The sequence below is a fragment of the Limulus polyphemus genome, unplaced genomic scaffold (genome assembly GCF_000517525.1).
Source record: "Limulus polyphemus unplaced genomic scaffold, Limulus_polyphemus-2.1.2 Scaffold826, whole genome shotgun sequence".
Taxonomy (NCBI): domain Eukaryota; kingdom Metazoa; phylum Arthropoda; class Merostomata; order Xiphosura; family Limulidae; genus Limulus; species Limulus polyphemus.
The window spans coordinates 283,667-300,967 of NW_013666436.1; the positions used below are offsets into that span (position 1 = coordinate 283,667).

The 17,301-nt window shown below is 33.1% G+C and overlaps 1 protein-coding gene across 2 annotated transcripts in view; it reads right to left on the reverse strand.

Annotated features, from left to right (window-relative positions):
* Nucleotides 1-17,301, reverse strand: part of LOC106460737 (ubiquitin-conjugating enzyme E2-24 kDa-like) — a 33,329-nt gene that overhangs the window by 4,791 nt on the left and 11,237 nt on the right. For both annotated transcript variants that reach the window (XM_013920473.2, XM_022387516.1), the window contains exons 4-5: nt 6,185-6,317; nt 2,964-3,111 (exon numbers count right to left, since the gene is read on the reverse strand). In XM_013920473.2, coding sequence (XP_013775927.1) covers nt 2,964-3,111; nt 6,185-6,317 — 281 coding nt within the window. The remainder of the gene's footprint in view (nt 1-2,963; nt 3,112-6,184; nt 6,318-17,301) is intronic.

Sequence of the window (17,301 nt, forward strand, 5' to 3'; positions counted from 1 at the left end):
CCGGAATACAACACTAACGGCTACTTGAATCATACAGGTGCCTTTTTTTATTCAGTGGTGGCTTGCTTGTGTCATTGATTACCTTGTCCAAGTGTCCAAACAGCCTTAACATTAATTTGGAAGCCATTCCACATTCTGCTAACAACACTAACACATTTGAAACTAATTCCCTAGAACCTGCTGTACTTGGCAAGCTTCCATTAGTCTGGTGGTTCTTTGCATGAATGAAACATGTGAATGTTTCCTCAGAGGTCTAGCCATGATTCATGAACAATTTGAAGTGCTTTGAACTCTGTGATTCAGAAAGAGGCAAGATTCTATGAGACCACTATATGGTGTAAACTGAATAACCAAACATCTACATTGTAGATTATGTGACTAAATATCAGATGTCTGATTTTCATAACAATGAACTGAGGGTGATCACTGACATTATTACACAATAGTAATGTTGCTTCATATCTACAATGTTATTAGTTCCAATGACCATTTAATTGTTTTTGAGTAGTGTACATCAGAGCGAGCCCAAAAGTGGTTCACATATATCCAGCATATAGTTAAAAGCCACTTGAAACAGATTCATTTATATTTATGAACCAAACAATAATGGTTTACCAGAGTATGCTATGTACAAAACATTCATCATATCAGAACAGAAAAATGGATGAATTTATAATAAAGAAAATATATTTTGGAAAGGCACTCAAGAAAGATTTCATCTCTGTCCAATAATAACACATTTAGAAAAGCTCTGTCTAAAAATAATGTATTTTAAAGTCTACAGGTCTGGCATGGCCTTGTGGTTAGAACACTTGACTTGCAACCTATGGGTCATGGGTTATAATCTCATCACTGAACATGAACACCCTTTCAGTCATAGGAATGTTATTATGTGACGGTTAATCCCACTATTCGTTGGTAAGGAGTATCCCAAGAATTAGCAGTTGGTGCACATAATTCATCAAACAAAAGTCTAAAAATGTACAGCAACAAACTCAGTTTTACCCTTATCTCTACACTAAATTTGATTTTTTTTACATAACCTTGTCTAATAAAATACATGAAGTTCCCTCACATTAATGACACACCTTATATGGTTTTCCATTCCATGCACAATTACAGACACTGTTACTCATGAAAACACTATTACATCTGATGATTAAGAATATAACAATTGTGTACCAAAACACAGTAACATTTGATATACAAACCCTTTTGACTATTTCTTAGTTCATGGAAATATAAGCTGAAATGTTTCAAATCACTTTAGCAAATTCAGAGTGAAAAATGCCTAACATAAACAGATTTTCAAATGATTGTTTGCAGCATACGAAATAGTTTGAGATTTTCAACTGTTTGAAAGATATTACGTCAGTTATTCAACTTACGAACCCTCAAAACCCAGTATTCAACATCTGATAAAATTTTAAGCTATATGTACATATTTTTCTACCTATATCATTTAACAAACAGCAAGGAAGTTAATCAAGAAAGTGGAATTAACACACAGGTTGTTCATAAATATATGATTTACTGTATACTACACTTCTCAATGCCCACTAGTATGCAAAAACTGAAAATAGATTATAGAAATTCCTGCTAAACCTTTCGAGGATTTAACAGACAATAACTGTCCTATTAGTATTACTACACACAAATTAGCCATTCTACTGTCTAGTTAACAATAATGAAGGATACAGAGGATTTAACAGATAATAACAACACTGTCCTCTTAGTATTACTACATACGAATTAGCTGTTCAACTGCCTCGTTAACAATGGAGGATACAGAGGATTTAACAGACAATAACTGTCCTATTAGTATTACTACACACAAATTAGTTGTTCAACTGTCTAGTTAACAATAATGAAGGATACAGAGGATTTAACAGATAATAACAACACTGTCCTCTTAGTATTACTACATATGAATTAGCTGTTCAACTGTCTAGTTAACAATGGAGGATACAGAGGATTTAACAGACAATAACTGTCCTATTAGTATTACTACATATGAATTAGCCGTTCAACTGTCTAGTTAACAATGGAGGATACAGAGGGTTTAACAGATAATAATAACACTGTTCCATTAAGAAGACTACACAGGAATTTGTTGTTCAACTGTCCAGTTAATTGTATTGGAGGATGCAGAGGATTTAACAAATAATATTGTTCCATTAGAAGTAATACACAGGAATTAGTTACAGAGGAATAATACATAGGAATTAATTGTTCACCTGTCTAGTTAACAATAATGGAGTATACAGAGGAATAATACATAGGAATTAATTGTTCACCTGTCTAGTTAACAGTAATGGAGTATACAGAGGAATAATACATAGGAATTAATTGTTCACCTGTCTAGTTAACAGTAATGGAGTATACAGAGGAATAATACATAGGAATTAATTGTTCACCTGTCTAGTTAACAGTACTAATGAATGACCATTCTCTGAACTTCTGCAATGCATAATGATAGGTAATATGAGAAAAATCATTAAAACCATTCTAATTACATAAACTTCTGAAAAATAGAACAAAAAACAGGAGTAGGGTGTTTTTGGAACATGATACACAAAATGAAATTATTTTAATCCATAAATAACAGTTCTCTAAAATAAAAATGTCCAAGTATATTGTTCCAGAAGTTCAATTCAAAATTCACATTTTGTGTATGAAAAGAGTAAATATAATTGCTTTTAGAATTTGCATTTGTTAAAATAATATAAAAAAATTAGGATACACACATACAAATTATTAAAGGTATTGCAAAACAAAATGTTTCTCATACATCACATTCTAAATTATGAAAAACACAACTAATAACATTACACATAAATAAATAGGAAATCAGCTGTTTCAATATATTTCATAAAAATAAAAATGTACACAAAATATTCAGTGTTAGATAGCAAAATACAAACTAAAGAAAACAATGTATTAAATGAACTAGCTATTTTTACCTGGGTTACAGTCAGTAAGTAGAGAACATATTGAAAGAAGAACTTTCGATATAGTGAGGGCAGGGCTCCAATTATCCTTCAAGATATCTAGACAGATGATCCCCTGGCTGTTGATGTTACAGTGGTAAATTCTTGTGCGGAAGGTTACCTATACACATATATATAAAGTCAGGGATGGGAAAAGAGATTTAAAAAAAACAACCTCTGCAACTCATAAAGATATAATATTACTAGTGGTTAGTATCAGTTTTTCAGAAGTGAGGCATTTTAAGCTTTTATCGAGTTGTCTTCATAACTATTGTTCCCATAAAATGTATAAATAACTTCTAATCACATTCAGTTTAGAATCTGAAAGGTATCACTGACAAGTGTGAGAATCTTTGGTTATTGATGAAAAAAACTTATAAAGTGAAATGAATAGCCTTCAACCTTTTTATTGTCTTGAGTAGAGTATACTATATAGATTCAGTTTAAGAAGAATTCAAGCAACAATTGTTAATACTTTCATTGCAATAAAACTTAGTTTAACTTTTGCCCATGGAGCAAATGAAACCTGTCATTTGGCTTCTGACGTTTTGTGTAAGAGCTTCATTTATATATCTCTGGAACATGCTGGCTACCGACATTTTGTGTAAGAGCTTCATTTATATATCTCTGGAACATGCTGGCTACCGACGTTTTGTGTAAGAGCTTCATTTATATATATCTCTGGAACATGCTGGCTACCGACATTTTGTGTAAGAGCTTCATTTATATATCTCTGGAACATGCTGGCTACCGACGTTTTGTGTAAGAGCTTCATTTATATATCTCTGGAACATGCTGGCTACCGACATTTTGTGTAAGAGCTTCATTTATACATCTCTGAATTAGAAACATGCATAAATATCTTTTGTCTCTTATAATAAAATTATTGACAGGCCTTCTGTTCAAAATTGTTGATGAATCAACATAATACAGTTTTTCATTCTACACTTCTTATTTCCTGAGTTGGCCATTTCTGCATTTCTATTTTTAATGTTGTTTTTCATTGCTGTTCAAATCCACATCTTTGATTTTTCAAACCATTCATTGTCTTCCATTTGTATTATACTTTTCAGTATTCAACCTTCTTTCACGACCGGGCGAAGAGAGACTGTTTTATACTCAAGTTCCTGTCACAGTTTGACGACAATACAGAAGTTTAGATACCATTTATAGATAATACCTATAACTGTAAAATGTGCACTGCTAGTAAAGCATGCAAGTCATGCATTGTAATAAAACATAAAAGCAGAGTATAAATTTTAGCTTGTAATTCCAAGTTTAAACACTTTATGGGTCTCTGGGTACAAACGTGACCATTTCTTGGCAATAAATGAAAGCTGTGATAAGCCTTTTTATATCAGCAATTGTCTATACGCAATATGACTTTTGAGATCTGAGACATATGTAATGTTATTGTTAATCAAAATAAAATGAAAAATCTAACACTAATGTGTTTTGAATTTTCTAATTACTTTGTATCATTCCACTGTACTATCTTACATATTAACTTATATATACAATATTTCAAAACTGAGAAGAAAAATGTGAAAAGCATACAATATTAAAAGTAATTTGGAAATACACAGGTAGTATATATATATATATATATATATATACAAGTCAAAAACAATGAAAAATGGAATTAAATGATTGTTTTGCTGCTGTTTGTTTTTTACAACCAATTTATCATTAGTGCAATACGTTATTACAGAATATACAAAAAAAAGGATTATGATTATGTTTCACAAATTACTAGTATTTTGTATTTGCTCTAAAAAAAAAAGAGCAGTAAGCCTTGTTTTTATTATGTCATAAGTTTATCAATGTATAAATGTGAAATAATGTTCCATATGGTCTGTATTATTCCTCACAATTCAGACAAATTGTTTAGTTGGCATTTGACTATCTCAGTTTCCACATAAAAGCCTTATGTAGGCCAAGCCATGATTGCAAGTGTTCCATCAAAATACCAGGTATCATTTCATCACATTAGCTGCATGCTTAGGATTACTGTCTTACTGGAAGATGAGTGAATCCCTACCCTACAGACCTTGTTCATGAAGAAATGAAATGTTGAATAATAATTTGATTATACTTGTCAGCCATCAGAGCTATTAATTTTATGTAGATCTTCAACACTGCTGGTTGAATGCAGCACATTTGTGTTGGTCCCCATCATGTTTCACTGTATATGTTACAGTGGTAAGTTCTTGTATGGAAGGTCAATTGTAGGAAATCGAGGGAGGAAAAACCCTTAAAGGATCTCGTGGTTAATATTAGTCTTCCAAAAATGAGGCATTTTGAACTTTTTATCATGCAAGAATACTCAACTGTCTGTATAACTATTGTTCCATAACAATCATAAACAACTTCTAGTCACATGATACCATTCTCCTGTTTCCATTGATTGTTGACAAAAAACTTAAATTCATCTGTAAAGGGCACCATCATCCACCTTTTCTCATCCCATTAGCTTAGGTAACCTCCCCAAGCAGTGGTTTTTGAGCAGCTACATATCCACTTCATGCTAATGTGTATCTTACTGTTCCAGAGGAAACATTCACATCTGTACTTAAGAATGAATGAGGTCACTGACAAGATCTTTACTGGATTGCCACATATCAAGTAAAGAGCATACCTGGAGTTACTTAATATCACTTTTGAGGAGTTTAGACGTTTTACCGACCTATTATATTATCAACAATACTAATTTTACATATTTTCTTCCTACAGATCTGAAATTTTACCTGGATCTGTTGCAATGATTCACCTTCACCAACCAGAACTCTTGATTTCTACAGAGAGCAATAAGTGTACTCACCACATTACTACTGGGAATAATTTGACTGAGTACTTTTATCGGCATTATGTTGGTGTTTGGTTGGCTGAATAACAACAGTTACTTACAATTTAAACAATCAACAAATTGGTTCATTTCACTTTCATACAACAGAGGAGGAACAAACCCGTGATAGTTGCACTTGATTCATTGTTTCCATATTTATTTCCAATACTTATATACATGTGTGAGCACATGCATGTAAACAAACCCACACGTGACATGGCAATATCTTATATACTACATTAATAACTTCAATTTTTCACTTAGGCTGGCCCACCCACTGACAAAAAAATGTCATAATTACCTTTCTGATACAAGTGAATAACCTATATACCAGTACAACACTGCTTACTTTTGGAGGTTTGAATGGATATTCTGGTGAGAAGTGAATATCTAAAAAGAACACCCCTCCTTCATAAACAGAACCTGGGGGGCCCAGGATAGTGGACACCCACTCGTACAAATTGTCTCCTTTGGGCCCAGCACTGGAAGAAAATAGAACCACTTACAATTATGCACTGTTAAGTTTTCAAAGATAACAGTTACATCCATTAACAGATAAAAAACATTATATTAACCATAAAACGGAAATATCGTTTAGTATTCTAATAGGAATAAAACTATACTAATATCCAGAGTCAATAACTACATTCCCCCAGCTAAATACAAACTGCTATAACTCTTTCAAGTATGCAGCTACCATCATCCCTTTCACGTCTACACCTTTGTTCCTTTCGCGTATACAATTACGCTTTCCCTTCTAGTCACCATTATTCCTTCCTTTTCCCATTACTCCTTCAAGTATAGATTAACAATTACGTTTTCATGTCTACACTAACCATCACCCGATCAAGTAAACAGTAAAAATGACGCTTTTACTCTCAATATTTCTTCAAGAGAAGGATAACCACCGTCGTTTCTAATATACAGTATCCATTTCAAATTCCTTATGACGGCAGAAACTAATAAAAATTAAAAACTTATTTTTATTGTTATATACGTATACTAAATTTAAAAATCGCAAACCACGTCATTCTTAAATTTTGTCTCAACACTTTTTCATTCAGACGTCAGGATTACCATTTACATGATTAAAAATTAAACGTATTCTACTGCCAATAATCACAACCTATAAATGAAGAAAAAAAAAACGATATTTTAAGTTAACTTTGACATACAAATGTAAAAGATCTTCCAATTTTGAACACCGGAACCTATACCAAGAGTTATTATACACTCTTAACCTTAATGCATAATTTTTACAAATGTACTATTTTTGCCTACTATTGGTACATAAATTATAATGAACACAAATAATATATTTATAATTTTAAGTAAAAAAAGTTAAGTTAGGAGTATGGAAAATGAACTCTGTATAATAACACAAATGCATCTTCTCAATTAGTGAAGCCTATTTGTGACATCACGTTTAACTGTGTCTTAATAACAGCAACATTATCTTAATTAAAATAAAATAAAACTAGGAGACGGATGAACTAACTGACCTCATTACATTAATACTAAATGACGATAAGTAGAACTACTTTTTGTCTTGCAACATACCAGATGATGACTTTTACACTTACAGTGCCAATCAATACAGTAACTACACACCTACATAAGTAACCATACACCTACATATCGATTAGATATACCACTAATGATATTTTTCAAGTCGGGAAAAGTGTTTGAAAAATAGTCAAAATTAATGTTTTGAACAGTTTTTTAATAATGTTTTAGGTAGAATCTCTTCGCCATGCAGTAAAATATATCAGAGACTGGAAGACCTGCAATACGTTTCTTGAGATCTGGAAAATTTGTATTTACTTCTACATCTATTAGGACGAAAGTGTTAGCTGTGTGGCTCAACCTTATGATGACTTAAACCGCGTTCTATCCCATGTAATAATGTAGTTAGAAAATCACGAATTATTAAAGCTAAATATACATTTTTCACAGAAAATCTCTCACACAGGTGACTTTCTTTTTTAAAAAGCCATTTAATAAATAAATATATGAAACAGTTATCAATAAGAAAAACTAAAGTTATATATTTAAATTTGGCATGAAGAAATGGCTTTTATATAGAATAAACAAATGTTAGTAATATTATTGCTAATAGTTACAAATGAAATAGAGTTAAGGATAGAACCGTTGTTCATCTCTGCAACACTGTCCGACCAACAGCTCAAGAACGCTGATTTTAAGTGTGACGAGTGCGATCGAAAAGCCTACATAATTTCATTTTGGCAGCACTTGCATTCCACGAGATGCGTTAGTTCGTTACAACAATAAAGAGAGGCTTTTACATGACGTTCTCATCAGGTTAGAGATAACGTTCCAAGGACAAGCAGGGAGTGGTTCTATTGTGAGGAATATGTTCAAAACGGGTGGGGAGGATTTCAAAAATACCGTGGAAAAAAAAAAAAGGGGGGGGAGGGGAGTAGTAATCGAGTAAAATGACACTGAATTAATACTCTTTAAGTTTGGCTAAAAATTTGAAAAAGGTTTGTGTTTTTTAAAGAAACAAGTTTTAATTTGCTATTATTTGTATAGTGTTTTGCTTGTGCATTAAGTTACTACTAACTTGATGTTTAAAAGGTTTGCTGAGACACCTCTATGTCAAACTACTGGTTTGTAAGTTATGGTAACTGCATGAAAACATTCAAATGGTAATTAGGTCTAATATGCATACAAGTAATGCAACAGGATGCAGCTATAAAACAAGGATCATAACTTCGAAATCTTGTTATCTGCTAGGCCTAATTCCAAGTGGACTTTATGATTGAAACCAGTTGAGTATCGGGCTGAATACATTGAAACAAACTGCGCAATACGGTATCAATGGTCACTCTGCTGACCACTCTCGAAGTCAATAAAGGGCCACAGGTAACTTCGATCCTCTTCATTTGATTAACATTAGCATGTATAAATCCGAAAAATCTTTATTGCCCAATGTTGTACAACACATTTACTGACATGTTTCTGTCATAAACAAATCGAGCCTAAAACGCTGCCATGTATAAAACTGAAAACACGTAAGAATGCACATAACAGTAGAAGTGATATTTTCATATATCTTTCCATACCAGCCAATCATGACTAGTGTGGGCTAATAGCTCCATTTAACTATGATAAATGTAAAATAATAAAATCTCTCAAAACTTCTTGCACGACGGCGTTAGTTCTTTGACGCATACCATACACTACAGCAACTAGAAACTGTAATGTAAATAGGAATATATCAGGGTCCAAAATGACTGGTCCTCCAAGAATTCTAACTAGTCCTTATCAGGTTTAACTGGTCCATTCTAAGAACAAGTATATGTATGTTAATTACATTTTATCAACTGCAGATGTGAATTTTTTAAAGAAAGACACAATTGCATATACGTCCATGTATGTGTAAAATTAAACAAAACTCTTCAATGGAAAACAACAGTTTTTGATTATATCACACTGGAAATGAACAGCTTATTATTTTTTAACACAGACCAAAAGGTCTGAGATGTTAATTTTCGTCACACTTCGTTTGGATCGATTCCCACATTCACATGTTTCCGTTTGTTTGTTTGGAATTAAGCACAAAGCTAGACAATGGGCTATCTGTGCTCTGCCCACCACGGGTATCGAAACCCGGATTCTAGCGTTGTAAGTCCGCAGACATTCCGCTGTGCCACTGGGGGGGGGGGCACGTTTCAGAAACCTCCTTTTCACTTCTGACGTCACTTGGATTTCCCTTAATGTTTAAAAATAGGTAAGGGATTCCCAGAAAATTAGAGACTACATTTGGGAGATTGAAATAAAGAATACTTTCATGAGATGAAAATACAACTGTAATTAAAAAAAAAGCACACGTTTGACGAAAAAGTAAAATAAGAAAAATGCTTAAAATTCTAATCAGCATGTTCAGCCGATTAAATTATAAATATGTTCATTGTTTGCTATCCTAGTCGGCGGCCTGTGGCCTCCTAACTAGTCACAGTCGACTGAACGACGCGAATTTCAGACCCTAATACTGTTTGTCGGCTTGTATGTTTTTTTTATTGTTTGTTTATGTATATATTTCTTTGTCTTTCTTCATATGTTACTTGTTTTACCAACTTTAGGTTTTACAGTCTGCTCCGTCCTGAAAGGTTAGTCGTGTCTGCTATCTTTTTTAGACACTACATAACCTCTTAAAACTAAATTTAAAAAAAATGTTTTGATTATTGTAGAAACGATTATGGCAAATTTACTATCTGAAACTAAAGTTTCGTTTACTTTTGCACTTTTTTTAAGATTTTGTAGCTGACGTGTTACGAAGGCACACGTGCAGTTTGTAAACTGTTATCGACTCTGATATGTAGTTTGATAAAGGTGGCGACACTATGACAGTGGGTTCTTCTATCACAGAACTGTATTTCTACTAAATAGTTACTTACCTTAACTTTAGAAGTTTTTCAAATCATTATATTAAAATAATGTTCAGTGAAAAATAACATATTATTTTCTCATACAAATATCTGAATGTAGATGTAAATACATACATCAATAACTAAATAAAAACAACAAACAATTCGGCAACACGACATTAGGCTGATATCTTGTGCTTAAACAAAAGGTACGATAATCCTTTTAAAGTAGGGAAACAGGGTACACGCAAGCGAAACGTAGTGAAAACTAAGCTTACAAAACCCTCATTATTTCTGGAAAACACCTATCGTTTATCGTGAATAACTCAAGCATATTACGCTATAAAAGCAATAAGATTTTTTGAAATGTTTTAAATTATTACACCAGTTCACAATAACCATGAACCACTTGAATCTTTTACTTTAAAGTGTGACAGTTTAAGTGGTTTGAAGTTTTAACTGACTTCTAAATTTCACTTTCTTGAGTCGTAGATAATTATTTAAATTTAGTTAATTAAATACTCCTAAATTTTTTAGACACATAAGTGAAGTGTGGTCCACAACACAAGAAACAGTCTACAATTTTGTAAGAAATATTAATAAGTTATATGTTAACAACATTCATTACTAAACAGCTTTATAATTTAATACAATGAAAATTTAAAAAATTCATCACATCTCGCATATACAATGTTTCAAAACGGGCAATTATCTCTAAAACTAGATGATCATAGCTTTTATGCATCACATTCCGATACTAAAGTCGTAACACCTAAATGTTTGATATTAACCCTAAAAAGGCTACTGGATAAATGTCAAATATTTCATTATAGAGTACAATGTGTCTTCTAGTACAGTCATTTTCAAACAATGGGGGCCACCCTGAGAACGCAACCGGATCTTTTTTTTTGGGGGGGGGGGCGGTGAGAATCGTCTGTAACACGTTTTTTTTCGTTTTTTTTCTAAACTAAATTTATAACTGTTACCATTGGCTGGATGTATATCACGTTATTAATTTTTTAAAGTACTTCGGGGGGGGGGGGTAAAGTGTATTACAGAGAAAGAAAAGGGGGCGCGACCTAATACGTGTCTGACACACTATTCTTCTACTTTCTTCCAAATATTCAAGTTTACGTTTTACATATTGCTATGCCTCTAAAAAATATCTATATGTATAAAAGCCAAATGTCTGTCGCTACCTGTATCTCTTGATAGTTAATCGTAGAAAAATGAAATACATATTCCAGAATGCTTACTTTCAAGATTAGATTACAGGAAAATAATTCATTTTTTTCAATACCTAAGATTTCAATCTGAGAAAAATCTTAAGAATAAAAAAAAAAGCTTCTTTTTGTGAGGGAATTTCACGAAAACAAATGGTAGTTCTTCCGTCGACTGAGAGAAATTTTTCGAAAATTAGAGCATGAACGGAAAAACGCATAAAGAGTGTTTGAGAATACATTTGTTGTTGTTTGGTTTATATATCATCTTAGTATTATATAAATGCATGATTTTATTGTACCATGTCGAATAAATTGATTTGAATTGAATATCTCTCCTTTGACAGTTCTTATAGAAATGACAATTGTCAAAACGCGCTATTTTCCTGCACTCACTAAAATAATATGGAATGATGCCATCCAGCGGAAAAAAAATCCCCAAAGTTACTTAATGAACCTGAGCGCTCTATTGTGCTGGATGCACTCGTTGCATCGAAATCATTTTTGCCAACAATGCATTGCAATCGGTCTCCTTTGTTTAAAAACAAACGCAATGCAATTTTCATAATTGAATTAACACATGGAATGATAAAAGACGTTTGTAAACGACCCACTAGACAATCATATTGTATATACGCTATGATACAATACATTGGATTGCTGCACATTTCATATTTATTCATCATTATTTTTAGTAAAATTATGTTGAATTGTTTCAACAAGAATCTGCTAGTTTTAACAAATATATATATATTTTTTCACTCGTAAGTAATACTTAGTGGAAGGTGTGTTTTCTGTGCTAGTCTGTGATTTTGATAAAGCTAAGTATAGCTTTCATATCGATCGTCATCCGTTCAAGTGAACTCCACCAACAGCTTAACAATACCAAGGATATTATATTACTAAGCACAGATAGCCCATTGTGTAGCTTTGTGCTTAACAACAAACAAAACTTTATATATAACATTATCGTTTCCTGTCGTATTGCACAACGGAAATGAGTCACACGTGCAACAACCCTTTTAAAGCTAATCAAAACACTTCCAGGTTGCAATGGTGGTCTACCATGACGTCACTCCACTTTTAATCACATTTAATTAACTGTGCACAGTTATTCCTAGTCTTTTTCTGATGAAGAAAGGTCCACTTTTGAAAGCGCTCGGGTTATATGGTTTCGTAGCTTTGTCTTTTGATTTTTGGAACGTGTATGTTTTCCGATCATCATGGAGGATATCACTCCAATACAATAGATATTGGCTCTATTTCATAAGCAAAGGAACTAAAACTTTAAGCTTAAAACGAGTAAAGCTGTAAACTGTATACAAGTTGTGTTATTTCACAGAGAAGTCGTGCGAGTTAAGCATCCTCGATACTTTATTCACAGAAAATAAGATTGCTTAACAAATAAACTGTTCCAACCAATCATGCATGTTTTTCTGTCCATTAGAATCATTTATGTAATACGTTTCAAAGAACTATATACAAATTGGAAAAATAGTTTGTATTGAGTACACAGTGTGAATGTTTGTTCTGGAATTATGGAGTTTTGGAATTTTAGAACGCACACATATTAAGATGGGTTGAGGTTTGATCAATGAAGAATACTTGTCTACATACAAAACCCTAACACTCTTCATTTCGGGATGAAAAAAAAAACGAAAAATGAGAAACAGTTGATAAAGTTCCAAACTATGTACTTTTTCGGGGAATAAAAAGTACTGCATAATTTAAGTGATCGTTAACATTGTATTCCGGGGAATACAAAAGGCACTGTATGATTCAAGTAGCCGTTAGTGTTGTATTCCGGAGAATAAAAAAGGCACTGTATGATTCAAGTAGCCGTTAGTGTTGTATTCCGGAGAATAAAAAAATCCCTGTATGATTCAAGTAGCCGTTAGTGTTGTATTCAGGGGGATAAAAATCACTGTATGATTTAAGTGGCTGTCAATGTTGTGTTCCGGAGAATAAAAAAAGGCACTGTATGATTCAAGTAGCCGTTAGTGTTGTATTCAGGGATCTGCCAGTTCTGGCTGTCCTTACTCTTTGGGTACAGACTTCGACATATTGTACAGTTGTTTAAGAAAGATGCTTTGTAAGGTGCTTCTATGCCAGATGCCCATTGATGCACATTCTACATGTGAAAAGGAACAACACAGCTCCCCTACAATGATGTCAGAACATGCTCATGTAAGATATTTGTATACCAGATGCCCATTGATGCACATTCTACATGTGAAAAGGAACAACACAGCTCCCCTACAATGATGTCAGAACATGCTCATGTAAGATATTTGTATACCAGATGCCCATGAGTCAGCACAAAGGCGCCTTAACGTATATCTTTCACATGAGGACTTTATGAACATTGGTTTTTGTGTGTGGCTATACTCAATATTGAAGTGAAATGTTAAAATTACAAAGATGTAAATCCACATCTACCAAATGCTAATTTACTAACGTAGGCTGAATTCTGTGTTTTAAGATGGCATGTTTCAAGCTAAGACAACTCGTATGTGTGTATGTTTTAAAATAGTTTCATCAATTTCCATGTTTCAAAATTAGATTACGTTGAAAATGTAACCATCACAGAGTAGGTTTCATTTAGGATCAATATCAGGACAAAATAAACGTTGTTACGACATGTCTGGTTTAAACGTTGAAAATGTAACCATCACAGAGTAAGTTTCATCTAGGATCAATGTCAGGACAAAATAAAGACGTTGCTACGACATGTCTGGTTTAAACGTTGAAAATGTAACCATCACAGAGTAAGTTTCATCTAGGATCAATGTCAGGACAAAATAAAGACGTTGCTACGACATGTCTGATTTAAACGTGTGTGTGTGTGAGAGAGAGAGAAAATACTTAATTCTTGAAACATTTAACACTACATGTGACTGTTTTACGACTGTATGTCCTAGTCTGTCTCTTATCCCGTTGGTAAAGCATAACCTCAGGCAGGTGAAGGAGAGAGACAAGAGGCGAGAACAGGAGATGGTGATCAAGTGATACACACAGTTTTACGACCTGGCGTTATTAGAGAGATCGTAAAATCGGCGATACACGAAGTTTTCCTATAGTTTGTTGTTCTCGAGACCACGAGTCTGTAGATTCATGTAAAATACATGAGTATATCTCGAATATTCTTTTTAAAATATTACTTTTATGTTTTTCTTGTTATAAAGAAGCGAAAATGCATAATTCATCACTGTGCAAATTTGTGACTTTTATTAATTTTTTTACATACAGTCTGTTATTTTCCAAACACTCTTTGTTATAAATGAATATGAAAATTAATTAAGAAATAGCCTGACAATTCCAATTTAAAAACAGCACGTACTTTTGGAAATGTATATAGTTTAAATGACGTATGCAACTCTGATAATCAAACTTACATAACTTCATAAGGTGATCGTTAATATCAACTGACAAATCGATTACTTTCTAACTCACTTCGCAGAATTGTCCTCAGTAGTGACCAATTTACACGAAACAGAGCATACTGCGAAGGTTTAAAGTGAGTGACTATTTTACCTCTCATATTAATTGATCTTGTACCAACTACAAATGTTACCATTCGGTTGAAACCAAATGCTGTATGACAATGAAGTCTTTAAACACAAAACCTACTTTTTAAACTAAAAATATTGATGATAGAGTTAGGGGCGCCTACCGTCCTGATCTGTGGGGCAGCACCCTATGCTACAGCCTATCTTGTTGGGGAGACACAACATCCATTTTCCCCCTAAAATAATGTTAAAAATAGCTTAAGCATTACAATTGTTGGTCCTGCTAACCTCCGTCGTTCGTGTAAATGTTCGCTGGTTTCATGACATCATGATAAACTGGACCCACTTATTAAATATTTCATTTTCATTTTCAGTTTGAACATGACGACTCACAAAGAAAGAAATGCACATATATATATAAAATAGAAAACAGTTGAATTCAAAATCAAATACAATGACACTAATCTCAAAATGTCTGTACGGTCATTAAAGCTTAACTTTCCAGATATTAAAGTTCTATCCAAAAAGTTAAAGCCAATATGAAATAACAGTAGCCTCTATATTCTTTACGTAAAAAAATATATATTTCTAGCTTGAATTTTTTAAGCGCAAAAATAATGATGAAACATGAAAATTAAAATAAACACAATAACACTATTATAAATCCGCCCAGTGCAATCCCCTCCCACATTAAATTCAGTGTGAATAAACACCTTGAAAGTTTCTTAAATATTAATTGAAAAGCTTGGGTTTGGGGAGGGGAGACCAGGAGGGTAGGACCACCCCTTCCGTTGGGGGGACTTCAACCTACCTGTTCCTCCTGATTGGGATTTGGCAGCCCCAAGCTAGAGAACGTGCATCTCTTCCACGTGCCTCTAAACCAAGTACTGCTATCTTCATATATTTAGAATTTTAGAAGCAATAACTTTTTTTATTTTTTCTAAATAAATTGTAAAAACATTTTACAATCACACAAAGCATCATTGTTCAGCGTAATGTTTATAACGTTTCTAGTAATTTTAGTTCTAAAATTTAATGACACTTAACGACAACTTTTTAAATAAATATCGCACAAGATGTGTCTGACTGGTGCAAAACCCCGATATTACCTTATGTAACGTTTGTTTCACGTAGTTTGTAATAACAGTGTGATTATATTGTAACAACAGCCTGAAAGCATAAAGTCGCGCGAGGGAAAATTCTTTAAAATATTCTGGAATAAAATCATTCATTATTAGTTCTGCATTAAAAACTTCTGCTCTCAAAAACACACAAAACATATAATTGGTATAGTTCTTCATTCAACGAAATGACTCTTATTCTATCAGGCACAGGCGAGCTTTATGAAAATCGCTTATCTGGGTAGCTGAAAAGGAAGTGACACATTTATATAAATAATTATAACACAGGTTCTCATAATAGATCAAGCTTACTAACTTAATTACTCAACTGTTATATTTCTTGAAGTTGAGGGCTACATAATGTGCGACTTTAGTGTTTTAAACTAGGGTTACCACAATCAACATGAACACCACAAGCTCGTAAAGATACACTGACATCATTTATGTATCTCTGTGAATATCTGATACCTAGCTGGTTTGTTTGTTTAAGCGCAAATCTGTACAACTAACTATCTGCTCTGTGGCACCGCTGGGTTTGATCTCCGACCCAAGTTTTGCGTTATAAGCCCTTATGCTTATCGCTGAGCGATCAATGGAGGGGGCAATACTTAAGATAACTTTAAATTTAAATGGTAACCCTAGTCTAAACTAGCTGCTCATGGAGAAAGATTATAACTAAATGAATAGGTTATCTTCATTATACAAAAAGCATTAAGAAAAATATCTGCCCCCTTTCTCTAGTTGCGTTAAAACAGAAAAATATATTTAAATGAATGAGCCCTCTCAGATCTTATTGGAAATACATTATAACAAGTGAATATTTAAATTGATGGATCATTTCCTTCTTTGCTAGGAGCTCACCTAAATAATATGTTTTCCATATATTACCGAGGTAAAACGTGATAAGAACAAGTCTAGGAACCCTCCTTTTTGTTGTAATCTACATATAATAGACTGCTCAATTAATTACAGTATAATTTCTAGGATTATAGTAGAACTCCGTTGGTATAAAATAATATTCGTCATCCTCTCGCTTAATTTTTATGCAATCAGGCATCAGATGATACGTCACGTGATTTCACACACATACGAGTTGCCTGAACTTGAAACATCCCATCTTAAAACACACACATACGAGTTGCCTGAACTTGAAACATCCCATCTTAAAACACACACATACGAGTTGTCTTAGCTTGAACATACCATCTTAAAACACACACACATA